The sequence below is a fragment of the Propithecus coquereli genome, unplaced genomic scaffold (assembly GCF_000956105.1).
Source record: "Propithecus coquereli isolate 6110/MARCELLA unplaced genomic scaffold, Pcoq_1.0 Scaffold67, whole genome shotgun sequence".
Taxonomy (NCBI): domain Eukaryota; kingdom Metazoa; phylum Chordata; class Mammalia; order Primates; family Indriidae; genus Propithecus; species Propithecus coquereli.
Window position 1 is genome coordinate 4,989,478 of NW_012152729.1, and position 15,920 is coordinate 5,005,397.

Consider the following 15,920-nt stretch of genomic DNA (forward strand, 5'->3'; position numbering starts at 1 on the left):
TTGACTTAACCCGTCCTTTATTGACGGATATTTAGGTTATATTTAATTTCTCACCAGTACAAACAACTCTAGACACCTGATACACATATATGTGCGTATTTGTGTATATATTTTTTCTGTACTCTTTTTCTGAAACTCATTTATAATATTTGTTGAATTTGCTGAGGTGGTCTTTCTTATCATTTCTCTTATTTTCCCTTGCTTTTTCTTTTTGTTCTACATTTGGGAGAAGTTTTCATAATTATTATTATTATTATTATTATTATTTTGAGACAGAGTCTGGCTTTGTTGCCTGGGCTAGAGTGCCGTGGCGTCAGCCTAGCTCAAAGCAACCTCAAACTCCTGGGCTCAAGCAATCCTCCTGCCTCAGCCTCCCGAGTAGCTGGGACTACAGGCATGCACCACTAGGCCTGGCTGATTTTTTCTATATATATTTTTAGTTGTCCAACTGATTTCTTTCTATTTTTTTATTAGAGATGGGGTCTTGCTCTTGCTCAGGCTGGTCTTGAACTCCTGACCTTGAGCGATCCTCCCGCCTGGGCCTCCCAGAGTGCTAGGATTATAGGTGTGAGCCACAGAGCTCGGCCTTCATAATTATTTTTAAACTAATCTATTGAGTTTTTTCACTTCTGCTATCATATTTTTAATAGGCAAAGCTGCTTTTTTATCCCATTTAAAGTATTTTATTTTTGTTTCATGAACTTAGGACTTCATTGGCATTCTTCTTTTGAACATGTCAACGATAGTTTTCATTTTTAAAATGTTTTTTCCTTCCTACCCAGTCTTTCTCCTCTGAGTTTTTTTCCCCTTGGTCTCTAGCTTTCTTCAGATTTCTGTTAATCCTTGGTTGCTGCCCATATTTAAGAGTGAGACACTGTAAGTTTATTTAGAAATATCTTGATTGTGGATTCTTGTAGGATTAATTAGATGAATCTTTTTTTTTTTTGAGGATCTCTAAAGTCCAATCTCCTGTCTGGAGGTTGTCTGCTAGTGTTCTGGAATCAAAATGGGAGAAGAGAGTTTGGGGATCTTAGTATTTAGTTTGTAAATATTTACTTAGTTTTTGTTTCTTGTGTAGTATCCTGCCTTCAGCTTTGCTTGGTGCAGAGATTCTCTGTTTTATCCCCTTTAGATACTAAACTTCCAACCTTGGGAGAGGTGGGGGTAGGGAGGAACAATCTTCTGGTATCAGTTAACTGCCTACTAAGTATGTGCATGTGGGGGTTGGGATCTAGTAATCTAACCGCTGCTTAAACTTTCATCCAATTTTCCTGGTTTTAACTCTGCCTTCACCCCACCCTCTAGAGTTTCTTGGTAACTCCATTTCCTAAGCCTTTTGAGGGCTTGGAGGTATATCTTAGGTAATTTCTTGGATTTTCTTACTGTCATCTTTGGATTCAGCTTTACCAAGTCTGCTGAGTAGGTTTTCGTTCACCCATCTCCTTTCTAGTTTTGAAAAAAAATTTTTTTCAAATTTATCACTTGGGCTAGAGTGCAGTGGTGTCATCATAGCTCACTGCAACCTCAAATTCCTGGGCTCAAGTGATCTTCCTGCCTCAGCCTCCGGAGCAGCTGGGACTACAGGTATGTGCCACCACACCTGGCTAGTTTTTCTATTTTTTTTTAGAGATGGGGTCTCCCTGTTGCTGAGGCTGGTCTAGAACTACTGGCCTCAAGCAATTCTCCTGCCTCAGCCTCCCAAAGTGCTAAGATTATAGGCGTGAGCCACTGTACCCAGCCTAGTTTTGAAAATTTTGTTGCTTTTATTTCTTGTTCCGTTTCTCCTTATTATTGTGGGTTTATGCTTTTAAAAATTTGTTGTTTTAATGGTTTTCTTGGAAGGATCAAAAGTCAATATGGGTGTTTAATTCATCATCTGAGAGAGTATGTGGAAGTACTCTCTATTTTTTTTCATAGTTGTAGAGTATGCCATTGGATGGGTACTTCTTTTATGATAAACCTTCAGGTTATTTCCAACTTTGATCTGTTACAAATAATGTTGCAGTTAATCACATGTAAAAGTAATTTATGGGACTTTTTGGGAGACAGGGTCTTGTTCTGTCACCCAGGCTGGAGTACAGTTGCTGGATCATAGCTCACTGTGGCCTCGAACTTTTGGGCTCAAGTGATCCTCCTGCCTTAGCCTCCTGAGCAGCTGAGACTACACGCATGCGACACTACACGCAACTAATTTTTAAAAAATTTTTGTAGAGCTGAAGTCTCATTGTGTCGCCCAGCTGGTCTCAAACTCCTGGGCTCAAGTGATCCTTCCGCCTTGGCCTCCCACAGTACTAGGACTACAGGCGTGAGCCACCACGCCTAGCCCTATAGGATTTATTTATTTATTTATTTTTTTACAGATATGCACAGTTTTTATAATGAAAGGTACATCAAATTGTTTCTCTGTGAAGGTTGTACTAATTTACACTTCTACCAGTAATGTTTGAGAGTGTCTATATCTGCCTTAGCCTTTTGATCTTTGCCAGTGTGGTAGATGAATAAAGATATCTCAGTGTAGCTTTAATATTCATTTCTCTTATTACAAGGGATGGAACGATTTTTCTTGTGTTTAAGAGATATTTATATTTTCTTTCCTGTGAACTGTCTGTCCATTTCCTTTGCCTCCTTTTCTACACTATCGTTGTTCTTTTTCATATTTCATTGTAGCTTTTTATGTTATTTAAAAAATTATCCTGTAGCTTAAGATATGATTTGTACATATTATTTCTGAGTGTTTTGATTGTCATTTGGTTTTTCTTCTTGGTCTTTTTTCCTCGGAGATCCCCCATCCCCCCCACACACCCTGACATTGTTCTTAGTCTCTAGCAGAACTTTTTAAGAACTTTTTAAAGAAATTTTTATGTGGTTATTAGTTTTCTTCTGTTATGATTTATTGATTTTGTTTAATACTTGGAAAGGTCTTCTGCCCCTTAAGAATATTAAAATATCGTGATGGTTTCTTTTAGAACATATATAATTTCATTTTTATATTTAAACATTTTGTTCATTTTGATTTTTATCTTTGTGTAAACTGTGAGATATCCAACTAATTTTTTTCCAGTTGGCTCTCCAATTGTCTCAATATCATTTATTGAATAAATTACCTTTTCCCTCCTAATGTGAACTTCTTTTATCATGTATGTTCTGTTGACAATCATAAACTTTTTTTGCACTATTTAAAGGAAGTGTAAATTGGATTATAAAGCAAATGGATTATTTTGAAATTATCGTCCTGTTTTCATTATAGGAGGAAATACGAAGAGAAAAATATAAGGATGATATTTCATCTGTGAACATAAATATTCAGAATACATTGAAAGGTCTCCATGCAAATAATATTGGTCAAGGTAGCAAAGCAGAAGATAAAGATAAAAGCCATTCTAAACAGATTCAGAGTTATAAATCCTATGGAATCATGTCTAAAGCATGTGCAAGTGATGACCAAACGAAGACTCCGTTAAAGAGTGCAAATCCAGTTAATACTTGTTATAGGGAGAGTGAGCAAAGTAAGACTTTATGTAAAGCCAATTCAAGCTGCAACCAAAACCTACATGAAGAAACAACTGCTGAAAAAAAGAATTTTGTTTCTCAATCAAGGTATAGTTTAATAATTGTTTGTAACTCTTATCTATTTATTCATCAGGCGTTCATTGTGCACTATTCTGTGCTACACTGTTAAGCACTGCGGATACAGAAACGATAAAACGTGGTCTTGGGAAGAGCCTAAAGTAGGGAATGTTGGGAAAGGAGTTTGGATGGGAGATATGGGTCAGTTCATTTAGGGCCTTGAAATGTCATACTCAGGATTTTTGGTTTTAACTCACAGGGTCTAGGGAGCTGTTAAGGATTTTAAATTGAGTGATATAACCAGATTTGAATTTTAGAAAGGCTACTCAGAAAAGAAAACCTAAACTGCCTGCCAAACACCCGAAAACCCTCTACCTGACATAACAGGCATGCATTGATAATCTATTAGCAATGTAGCAAAAGCCAGTTTAATATGATAAAGGGAATAGGATGTGAGGAACGTCTGGTTTGGGTTTGCCCTTTGGTTTGTTCCCTGCACTTCATCTCCAGTACATATCCTTTCTCCCTCACAGGTACTTGGGGGGCTGGACCTGGGTTTGTAGCTTTTCTTCCTAAACTCTTCCTTGTGTTATGCTTTTCTGATGGTTACTGTACTTAGGAAAAATGAAGAGGATGCTGCTATGTTTTGGGCAGTTTGCAGGGTAAAGCTGAGATGGATTACACTATCACCACCCCCTTTTTCCTTTTAGAGATCATTCTTGATGTTAATTTTAACTTGATTTCTCAGGGACGTAGAATTGGGAAGCAGAGAGATATGCTCTTGGGCCAGCCTTCTAGACTAAGACTTCCACCCATACCCTTTTTTCTCTTTTAGGGTTAGTTAGCTGTATTTCTACCTCAGCTGAGTTATTAATATTTCCATTTCTTTGAAATGCTTTTTTTCTCCAATGTGGTATCTCCTACAAATAGATGTACATGGACAGATAGCTACAGTTATAAAGCTATTGCTGTATCTGTTCTCTGGTCTATAGCTCTTGTGTTTTTCTGCACTACCTGTGACCATTGTGACAGTATACTCAAAACTTACATTTATTCGTCAAGGACCACGGGGTTCAAACACAAAAATGTTTTGGTAGTCAGGAGGGATGTTTCAGTTCAGATTCTTATATGATTATTGTTAGTACTTTGCCATTCTGTACCCCATGTTCTTTTTTCTCCCACTAATTTTGTACTTCCCTTTTTTGCTCTCATCTCTGCTTTCTTTTTTATTAATATATAATCTCTCGTGTTTCTGCTGGCATCAACACTGTCACCCTCTGACGTCTTATTAAACTCTAGTTCTAGAAACAAGGCTATAACCTTGTTTGGCAGAATTTGGTAGATTTTCATAGATCCAGGCTCTAGCTCTTTCTGCCTGCCAAACACCCAAAATCATACCACTGCTTACAGAAACATTTGTCCACACACCAAACAGTATGTTTGCTTTTAGTAATCTGCTGTCTCTTTTCTTTTAGTGACCATGTTTTTAAACATCCAACTCACACTGCCAAAGATAGAAAGCAGCAGTTACCAGTAACAGGTATGATTAAAAATATTTCTTCTTTGGTTTTTTTTTTTTTTTTTTTTTTAAGAAAACAGATATTTAGGTGGCTGACATAGCTAAAAATGTACATTGGTATATCAGTCCTCTAAAGTATAAGCCACACCTTTGACTCTCTGTGGGGTACAGGCCTTCTATTAATATCTAGAATCTTTCTGTTTATCCACCAGGATGACTGAATGTATAGTACCAGGCTGAAGTTTATGAAAATCTTGAGAATTAATAAATCTTATAAATGTCTTTTTTTTTATCAACGGAAAAAATCTTGTATTTTACAATTTTTTCCAGATCCATTTACATTATGTTCAGATATAATAAATAAAGAAGTAATCAGTTTTCTAGCAACTGATACTGACAATTCTTCCAAAATGCTGAAGTATAGATGCTCAGGTAAATATTTTTTAATTGTAATTGTTTCATAATTAAAGTTTTATATGATATTAGTTAACTAGAATTTACAATAGTTCTACCTATGTGATTTAAACTTCATTTCCTTTGGAGAAATAACAGTCTGGAACATCAAAGCATTCAAATTAATACCTTCTATCTACATCAGGCTGAGCTCCCAATGTTTTTTTATATGAATCAACACAGTACCTTTTTTTTTTTTTATTACTTTTCTGTTTTTGTCATAATGCCATCTATAAGTTTAACTTTACTGAGTAAAATATTTTTTATGTTTTCAGAGAGCCAATAAATAGGTATGTATTCTGGATTACACTCTAAACATTATAGGTATTAAGTGTGAAACATCACCTATTTTTATATTTATAATAAATATATAACTGTTTATAGTGCTTCATGCCCCATTACTTATTTTTTCTGTGGGGCCCTTGTCCATTCCTTCTCCTCTCCCTTCACATTCCAATATTTCCTCTTTGTTCACTCTGATTGTTGCACCCTGCTCTATGGACAAAATTGAGGTTATTCTACTTGAAGAGATTATCTGTTACTCTAAAGCTGATGTCTAGCCATAACCTAAATTCCAATCCCATCTCTTTTTTTCTCCCCATTTTAATACTAATTGTGAAATCTTTCTCCTTAGTCCCTTTCGATCCATTGACTCTTTTTGTCCCACCTTAAATGGTGCTCATTTTTCCTCATCTTAAAGAAAAAAAAAAAAAAACACCAATACTTTGTGATTTCCTATCCCTTTAAGTATCATCCACTCTTCCCAATAGGTGCACACATCCCATTAGGGAGTAAATGTAATTAATAAGAAAATACAAATATTTTTTCTTTCAATTTAGTTGTATTATTTTTTTAGATGGCTACTAAGTTGTTAGAACATATATACTTATTAAGTTGTTTTGGATCTGACAGAATGGTTAGGTATTTCTTTTGGCATAGGGGTGCCATGTGAGAAAGTTTGGGAATCTCTGGTCAAAAGTAGTCCAGTTGGCAGAGTGCATGCTCTATAACTGTTAACCCCCGTTCATCCGTTAGTTTGTTTGAAGTGATTCTCTCCTAGTTCCCTTCTTCCCCAGTGACCATTCATTCATTTCACAAACATTATGGAGCATTTAGTCCTTGGCAGGCACTGGAATCAAAGATGAATAGAACTTAGTACTCACCTTTATTGTTTTGTCTTTCTATTCCTGCCAGATTTCTATAGGTATTCTCCCCAAGACCTAGTCTAAACCACTTACTCAGCTCTGTCACTTGTGGTGTCACCTATTATTTTAATGATGATTTTCAAATCTGTATCTAAACATTTGGCTTCTACCTTGGGTTATAGCCTTATTTTTCCATTTCCATTTGTACCCAGGACATACCCACTTCAATATCTTCTTGTTACTTCAAGCTCAACATCTCTCTTCCTCTTAAATTGTCCTCCTCCTAGGTACCCCATTTCTGTCAGTGTTGCCATGATTCTTCTGGTCTCCCAGACTTTGAGTCTTGAATCTTCTATAACTGTTCTTTTTCATTGCATCCTCTATTTCCAGTCTATCAAATTTGTTTATTTTTACTTTCCCACATAGGCCCTTTTTGCTTCTTGTCTAAATAACTGCAACAACTTTCTAGCAGTCTTTTAGTCTCAAGTCTCTCCAACTCCCAACTGTAATATGCCAAGTGCTGTTAACTTATTAATATGTGTTTTTTTTTTTTTTTTTTTTACCATGTAACCATGCTAAAGAATCCTTGGTGCTTCTGTGTAACCCATTGAATCCATTCCTCTGCCTGGCTTTCAAAATTGTGTGGGAGTTTGTCCTGCTTCCACTTACTAAATTTCACTACCCATTTACTCTCAGTCTGCCAGAAATGTGCTATGCTCATTACAAACTTTGCCAGTCAACTACCAAATTACTTGAGAATTATCCTTAACTTTTTCCTTACCCCAGCAGCTCGTTATTCATCAAATCCTACCAATTTTATTTCAGAAATTTCTCTATTCTTCCTGCAAATGCTTTGTTTCAGAATCCCCTCATTTATTTTCTGGACTACTAAAGTAACCTGTCAATTCATTTCCTGCCTTCAGTTGACCATTCTACAAGACAAATGAAATCATGTCATCTTCCTGCTTAATAAATATCTTTCACTTCCTCCTCACTGACTTGAAGAGAATTAAAATTCCTTAGCATGGCTTTCGAGACCTTTCTTGGTCTGGCTCCCTGCAACCCTCCCCAGCCTCAACTTTTCTCCCACACTTCTCTTAACACCCTGTATACTCAGTCACACTAGAGTACCCATGATCTCTGAACATACTATGCTTTTTCACACTTCTGTGCTTTTGTACATCTTTATTGTACTTGAAATGTCTTCATCCCTGTCAACTAACTGTCTGGCTAACTTACTCTCTTAGGAATGGGCCACTAATACAATTAGGTGACAGGCTGATGGAAAACTTTATAATGGATGGATGTTGGCTGACATTACCTGAACCTAATGATCTATCTTAACATTAAAAAAAAAAAAAAGAAAGACATTACGTGCCTCTTTTTTTTTTCCCCGCATAGCCAAAGGTAATGTACAACCTGAGTGTGCCTCTTAATACAATAAGAAGCACACAATGCTACCAGTAAGGAATTGTAGTAAAAGCACTTGAACCTGAATCTAATCAATCATCTAGATCTAATTACTAGTTTACAGGGCATACAAGAACATTTTAAAGGGCACAATTAGAATGCAATCGGCACAACCCACCCTTTGGGAAACTATAGTACAAATGTCCTAGTGCAGTGGTCTCCAACCTTTTCGGCACCAGGGACTGCTTTCATGGAAGACAATTTTTCCATGGGGGGGTGGGGTGGGCAGAGCTCAGGCAGTGATGCGTGATGTGAGCGATGGAGAGCGGAGTGGTTATAAATACAGATGAAGCTTTGCTTGCTTACTGCTCACGTCCTGCTGTGCAGGCCCCTGGGTTCCTAAGTTTCATGGAAGACAATTTTTCCATGGGGAGTGGCGCTGGAGGGGCATGCAGCAGAGGTCTGCGGCCTGGTCCCTAACAGGCCACAGACCATCCTCGGCCCCGCAGTCGTAGTGTCTTCAATAAGTAAATAGCAAAGAAAGAAGAGTGGAGAACTGATGGATTAAAAGCAACTCAAGAGATATATCAACCAAATGTAAGCTGGGCACAGTGGCACACACCTGTAGTCCCAGCTACTAGGGAGGCTGAGGCAGGAGGATCACTTGAGCCTAGGAGTTTGAGGGTGCAGTGAGCTATGATCATGCCACTGCACTCCAGCCTGGGCAACAGATCAAAACCCCATCTCTAAAAAATAAAGTATTTACAGATGAAATGATACTTTAATGCAAATTCCAGGCTTCATAATCCAGTGTGTACATGGGGATAGAGTCAAGTAGGTGAGGATGTAAATAAAACATGATTAGCCAGGAGTTAATAATTTTTTTGAAGCTAGGTGATGGATACATGGGGGTTCATCATGCTCTGCCCTTTACTCTTGTGTGTTTGAAATTTTCCATTAAAAAAATGTTAAAAAAGATGACTGAGCTTAAGGATAATTTCTTTTGGCTGTCTTCCCTTAACAGTGACTCCTGCTCAGAACCAGACAAGCTTAGATGCTCCTTTTCTTTCTTTTTTTTTTTTTTTTTGAGACAGAGTCTCACTGTGTTGCCCCAGCTAGAGTGCCGTGGCGTCATCCTAGCTTACAGCAACCTCAAACTCCTGGGCTCAAGCGATCCTCCTGCCTCAGCCTCCCGAGTAGCTGGGACTACAGGCATGCGCCACCACGCCCGGCTAATTTTTTCTATATATTTTTTAGTTGTCCGATTAATTTCTTTCTATTTTTAGTAGAGACGGGGTCTCACTCTTGCTCAGGCTGGTTTCGAACTCCTGAGCTCAAACAATCCGCCCGCCTCGGCCTCCCAGAGTGCTAGGATTATAGGTGTGAGCCATCACGCCCGGCCAGATGCTCCTTTTCTATAATGTCATAACTCTCTGTTCACATCTTTATCCTAGTAACTTACTTCATTGTATTGCATTTTTTGTCTCTATTACCTCACATGACTTTGAGCTTCTTGAGGTATTTACAGTAAGTTCCTGATTTCACTTCAGTTACCATCATATAGATATTTGCTTTCATAGATTTGTTATTAGATATTTTGTGACATCTATACATCACTTTAATTTGTTTTCTTTTAGGTTGCATAGCAGTAGGAATATCACTGAATAGCCGAAATTTTAGCAAGCTCTTGCATTCTTGCCCATACCAATGTGATCGTCACAAAGTCATTGTGGAAGCTGAAGACAGATATAAAAGTGAACTAAGGAAATCACTTATCTGTAACAAAAGTAATTAATTCAGCAGCTTTAAAACTGTAATTATGACTGTACCTTTGAACTATCATCTAAAGTGTCTAAAGTTTTTAAGTATGTTAAAAAACTAAAGGGTAAAATAATGTTGAAAAGAAAATCTGTCTCTAAGCAACCAGTAATTTAAGATACACCCAGGGAGTAGAATTAGTCTCTGGTAGTTTAAAAATTCTTTCTAATCCACCTAAGGATTTCTACTAGAAGGGGGGAAAAAGGAACTATCATACCAGTGGACTTGATATGCTATTACTCAGGTTGATACTCTAATTATGCTAAATGTTTTCCATATTTTTCAGAAATTCTGCTCACCCCACGTAGAAGACAAAGACTCAGTAATGAATCTACTACCTCTGGAGGAATAAGTGAATATATTTAATTTTTAAATGAACTTAAATTTCATATATTCCTGAGAAAGAAGTGAACAGCTGAATGGTTGTTCTCAGTCTCATCATTAATGGCTCTTAAATGATAGCCCTTGGCTCTGATGAGGGTCATGCCTCCTAAGAAAAGAGACTTCCCCTTTCCCTTCTTCATGTTGCTTACTCACCCACTGCTTGCCAGCTGAGAAAGCAGCAAGAGGAACTAACATTTATCAAGCACCTGCTATGTGTTAGGTGTTTTATAGATACTATTTTTTTTCTTTAATTCTTATAATAACATTGTATGGTAGATATTATTTTTTCCCCATTGTAAGGCACATTAAGTTAATAAATAGCAGAACTTAGATTCAAATGTAAGCTCTAGAAGCCCTTGTTCTATCCTCTGGATCACGTTTCTATTTTAAGAACAAAATTAAAAGTACTTCAGAGAGACTTTGCAGAAGGTTTTTGTTCAAAACTATAGCACTTCAAACAAAAATCTGAAGAGACAAACAGTATAAACCTTAAAGCCCTGCTTAAAAGTCAAAATGCTTCTTAAGCAATTAGATACTTATGGGAATTTTTATTTAACTACAGGGTTAACATTTTAGGTCTATCACCATTCCAAATTTATCAGAGAGACTTGAACATTATCATTATCTTCATTCATATGGAGTTAACACCTGCAGAGTAAGAAGAGTTGAGTATATTACTTGTCAAAGTAATGTAGACATTAGTAACATCTATAGAGCCAGTCTATTACAGAGACATTGGACTGGGTACAGCCAGGAAGCATTTCGTTACATACATTTATTTGGCGATTTTTATGCCAAAACCTTGAAAGAAATTTAAAATTTACTTTTTTTTTTTTTTTAAATAAAAGAGAGGGTCTCACTCTGTTGCCTGGGCAAGAGTGCAGTGGTGTCATCATCGCTCACTGTAATCCTAAACTCCTGGGCTCAAGCAATCCTGTCCCAGCCTCCTTAGTAGCTAGAATTACAGGTGCACGCCACCATGCCTGGCTAATTTTTAAAAATTTTTTTATAGAGATGGGGTCTTGCTATGTTGTTGCTCAGGCTGGTCTTGAACTCCCAGGCTCAAGCAAACCTCCTGCCTCAGCCTCCCAAAGTGCTGGGATTACAGGTGTGAGCCACTGTGCCCAGCCCAAGCCCAGATTTACTTTTTATATCTGGGTCTTTTTCTAGGTTAAAGGTTCTACATGCAAAGTAAAATTAAGTATAGTATCATTATAGAGGAGTCTACTTTTTGAAACAATATATTTTCTGTAGAAACTGTTAGAAAATGTGTATTTTCCCATAGAAACATGTTGCACTTGGAAATCTTGTTCTTGAGAAGGACTTGTCATCAAATTAATAATAGATTTGTTTCAATGACATATCTTAAAAGCAAATATGTAACAACTAAAAATATTCTGTGTAATCCATTTGCATAGTAAAGTCATCTGCAGAGCCTCATGAAATGGACATAATTATGCCTATACGTTGATTATACAGAGTGATCCTAAATACTAAGAGACATTCAGCTCATAAATACCATACATGCTTTCTGTAGGTTAGACTTGCATTAGCTAAAACCAAACAATTAATAATTCGCCTGCTTTTTTAGAATTTAGAAAGGCATCTTGAGAAAGTAGTGATTAGATTGGTCTTATATCTCTTTCACAAGTAGGCAAGGAATATTTGGTATGTTGTTTTTTTCCCCCTCTTAATAAATTTCCCTTTCTTTTAGGACATTCACCACCATTCATTTAATTACAGTTTATAATCAAATTTGAGCCCATTCTTTTGAGAAGGGACCACTGTACTATCTAAGCATGGAAAGATTTCCCCAAGGCTCTCTTTCAGGATGTATTGGTGTTTTAAGAGGGTTTGAAAAATAAGAGTCCCTAGAATTAAGCCCTCCTACCCATTTTTCTTGCTCTTCCTTAATATAATACCTAGTCAATATTAAGAGGAGCACTAAAGAAGCCACAAAGGGGCATCTCGGGGTGTTGTGAGCTGCTTCCTCCTTCCAGGCTGCCCAGTACTTTGATGTGCAGGAACCTTTGAGGATTTGAGCACAGATGTTAAGTATAAGAGTCTGGGAAGATGGTAGCCGCAATGGAAAAATGGGGCTTTACATGATGCACTCCAGGGCCTCAATATCCTGAAAGTTATAATAACCTATCTGGTCCTGATTGTTATGAGTTCAAATCATTTAGCAAGTGAAGTTGAAGCCTATTTCTTGCATAACCACAGTTTTCTAGTATACTTAAAAATAAGGATTAACTTCATCGATGAGTTTTGAGACAGTTTTACCAACAATCATTTTTTACTCTCATCAAATATTTACTGACCACCTACTATGTGTCAGATACTATTCTAGGCACTGGGGATACAATGGTGAATAAAATAGACAAAAATCTCTACCCTCATGGAGCTTGCATTCTAAATAATACTATTAAGCTGATACTATTTACATTGATTTATCAACCTTTGGCTGGTAAGATTTTCTCTTCTGTTTTAAAAGGTCTGAATTGTGGCTCTTATCTTAGGAAAGGTAACAAATGGCCGTCTTGGCCTACAAGGGCAAGATTTTCTAAGGGTGACTGACTGCAACTACACCTGGTCCTACTAAAGTAAATAGCAGCCTGAAGTGGAAATACAAAAACTTCTCCTTACCAGCATCTACTTACAATGATAACATGAGTTAACAATGAATAAAAAAAGCTGTGTTTTTTTGTTTCTTGTTTTTTGTTTTGAGCCAGAGTCTTGCTCTGTTGCCCAGGCTAGAGTGCTGTGGCGTCATCCTAGTTCACAGCAACCTCAAACTCCTGGGCTCAAGTGATCCTCCTGCCTCAGCCTCCCAAGTAGCTGGGACTACAGGTGTGCGCCACCATGCCTGGCTAATTGAATGAAAAAGTTTAAAGAAAACTATTTCCTAATAATTATCACCAAAGAATACTTATGTTTACAGATATACCCCAGCTATGTATTCTTTCTGTTGTAGAAAGTATCCCTAAAAACCCAGATAGTTAAACACTTCCTTCCCTATTATGCAGACTTTTTTTGAGTTTTGGTCAAGCTGACCACACATATAAGTAGTTAACATGTTTTTTAAAAACAAATATCAAAAGACCCTTATTCTTAAAAATATTGCTCAACCTGATATTTAGAGTATAATGAGTATTGATATTCTTTTCTATTCTATGAAGTTATGGAGCCCTTTGGGAAGACTGTATCTGTAAGATAGGTAAGCTGTTTGTTAACTGTCCTCAGAAGAATGTTGAGTTAACAATTGGAAGTTTATAAAGTTTTGTTTCTTAGTTGAAAGATACAGCAAGTTTCACTACAAATAGATTAAGATAAAATTATTGAAGAAGTCAGAGTGAATAGTACCTAACTTAATAGTAGGCACTCCAGTTTTTAAAATTGAGGTGGATTTCCATAGGATGAGTAGTCCAGGCATGAAGTTTTCTTACTCTATAGTTCATATTCTTGGAATAAGTTAAGCATTTATTTGAATCCTAAGACATTTTTTCAGTAAGGACTAATATATTCTAAAATTCTAATTAATTACAGAAAAAAGAAGAATTCGTAAAAACTTTACCAAAGAAGAATTGAATTACCTTTTCAACGGAGTTAAGAAAATGGGCAATCATTGGAATTCAATTTTGTGGTCTTTCCCCTTTCAGCAAGGACGAACGGCTGTGGACCTTGCTCATAAATACCACAATCTGACCAAAGGCCCCAATTGTGCGGCTCCTTGATAGGAAGAACACTTTTGTCAGTTTTTAGTTTGGACTCTTAAAATACAGTGCCTTCAAAGATACAAAGTCTAAAATAGTCTTCTAAACTCTCATGAGACAGGGAGTGTGGAAATAGGGATATAGTTTTAATTAAACAGTTTTTGTGGTGCTGAAACTCACTGAATTATTATAGTAATTTATAAAGCAAATACATTTTTAATGTGCAGATTAGTAAGATAAAATTGTTTCATAAGGTCAGACAGTTGTTTAGGAATATGCTTTTATTTTTCCTTAATCTCAAAGAACATACATAGCTGAGAGAAAAAAATTATCAGCCTTTAAACATTACAATGACTACTACATGGGACACTGGGTTTTAATATTTTTGCCCAGTGTCAAAGATGCCCCCCTCCAGATCTCAGAAAGATAGAATAGTGTCCCAAGCTGTTCAGCTGAGATTCCCACACAACTAATCAATGTTTGACATTTTGTTAATGAAAATGTTTCCTCTTCTAAAAGCTAACTGTGCAGTTGCTTTGAATACTTCCATATTCTATGGTCAGGTTCACTTCTTTTTGGTATATTTTTATTTGCTTTAGCTTTTTAAAAGTGTCTACTACTTACCCCTATTCTCATTCTAAATCTTTTTTATTTTTAATTTTTTTTTTTAAATCAGGGTCTGTGTCACCCCCACTGGTGTGCAGTGGCCTCATCATAACTCACTGTAACCTTGAACTTGTGGGCTCAAGCAGTCCTTCCACCTCAGTATCTTGAGTAGCTAGAACTACAGGCATGGGCCACCACACCTGGCTAATTTTTTATATTTTTTTCTTTTTTTTTTGACACAGAGTCTCCATCTTGTCACCCTGGATAGAGTACAGTGGTGGCATCATAGGTCACTGCAACCTCCAACTGCTGGGGTCAAGCGGTCTTCCTGTCTCAGCCTCCCAAGTAGCTGGGACTACAGGTGATCGCTACCATGCTTGGATAATTTTTCTATTTTTAGTAGAGATGGGGTCTTGCTCTTGCTCAGGCTGTTCTTGAACTCCTGAGCTCAAGTGATCCTCCCACTTTGGCCTCCCAGAGAGTGCTAGGATTACAGGTGTGCCTGGCCTAACTTTTTATTTTTTAGTAGACACATGCGTCTTACTATTTTGCACAGTCTGGTCTTGAAGTGATCCTCCTGCCTTGGCCTACCAAAGCGCTGGGGTTATAGGCATGAGCCATGATGGCTCAAGTGATCCTCCTGCCTTGGCCTCCCAAAGTGCTGGGATTACAGGCGTGAGCCATGATTGCTGGCCCTTGTATGTCTTTTATCCTTCATGCTTATGAGCCCTAGTTAGTTCAAGTTGCAGCAGAACAGTGTCATGTCCCCATATAACCTTACTCACTGAATGCTAGACACCTCTTTGTAAAATGTGTCCAAAGAGAAATGTGACCCTAAGAAATGCAGCTTGACTGGCAGAGTAAGGAGTCAGCTGCTTTACTGGGCCCAGTGAGGTTTCATGGACCCCGAGATGTTTCTCAGCATTCTATATGACTAACTTTCAGATTATAGTTAATATAGTTATGACTCTTAGGTTGTAATTTTTATTATTTTCAAATGTTTCCTATCCTGTTCTTATGCCTTTTTTTGTTAAATCCTTCTATAGGACTTTAGTAGTCCCTGTTAAATTTCATCTTGTTAGATGTAGTCTCTGCTCAATTTGTCATCCAGTATATTAGGCATCCCTTCCTGTTTGAGGTCATCCACAGCTTCTATGAATGTGCTGCTATATTCTCATCCAAGTCACTGATGGCACCCTCAATTGGCTGGCCAGGGCAGGAGGTAGGGGCAGGCCCCTAGTAGCCACTTCTAGTGGTCCTTGTTCCTCATCAGCTCCCTCTCGGCCTGGTCTTTAACAAGCCTCA

The 15,920-nt window shown here is 37.3% G+C and overlaps 1 protein-coding gene across 1 annotated transcript in view; it reads left to right on the forward strand.

Annotated features, from left to right (window-relative positions):
- CCDC79 (coiled-coil domain containing 79) overlaps positions 1-14,030 on the forward strand; it is a 52,772-nt gene extending 38,742 nt beyond the window's left edge. The window contains exons 9-14 of the mRNA XM_012660461.1: positions 3,248-3,597; positions 5,043-5,107; positions 5,417-5,518; positions 9,732-9,881; positions 10,199-10,264; positions 13,843-14,030. Of these exons, the coding sequence (XP_012515915.1) occupies positions 3,248-3,597; positions 5,043-5,107; positions 5,417-5,518; positions 9,732-9,881; positions 10,199-10,264; positions 13,843-14,030 (921 nt within the window). The remainder of the gene's footprint in view (positions 1-3,247; positions 3,598-5,042; positions 5,108-5,416; positions 5,519-9,731; positions 9,882-10,198; positions 10,265-13,842) is intronic.
- The last annotated feature ends 1,890 nt before the right edge of the window (positions 14,031-15,920 follow it).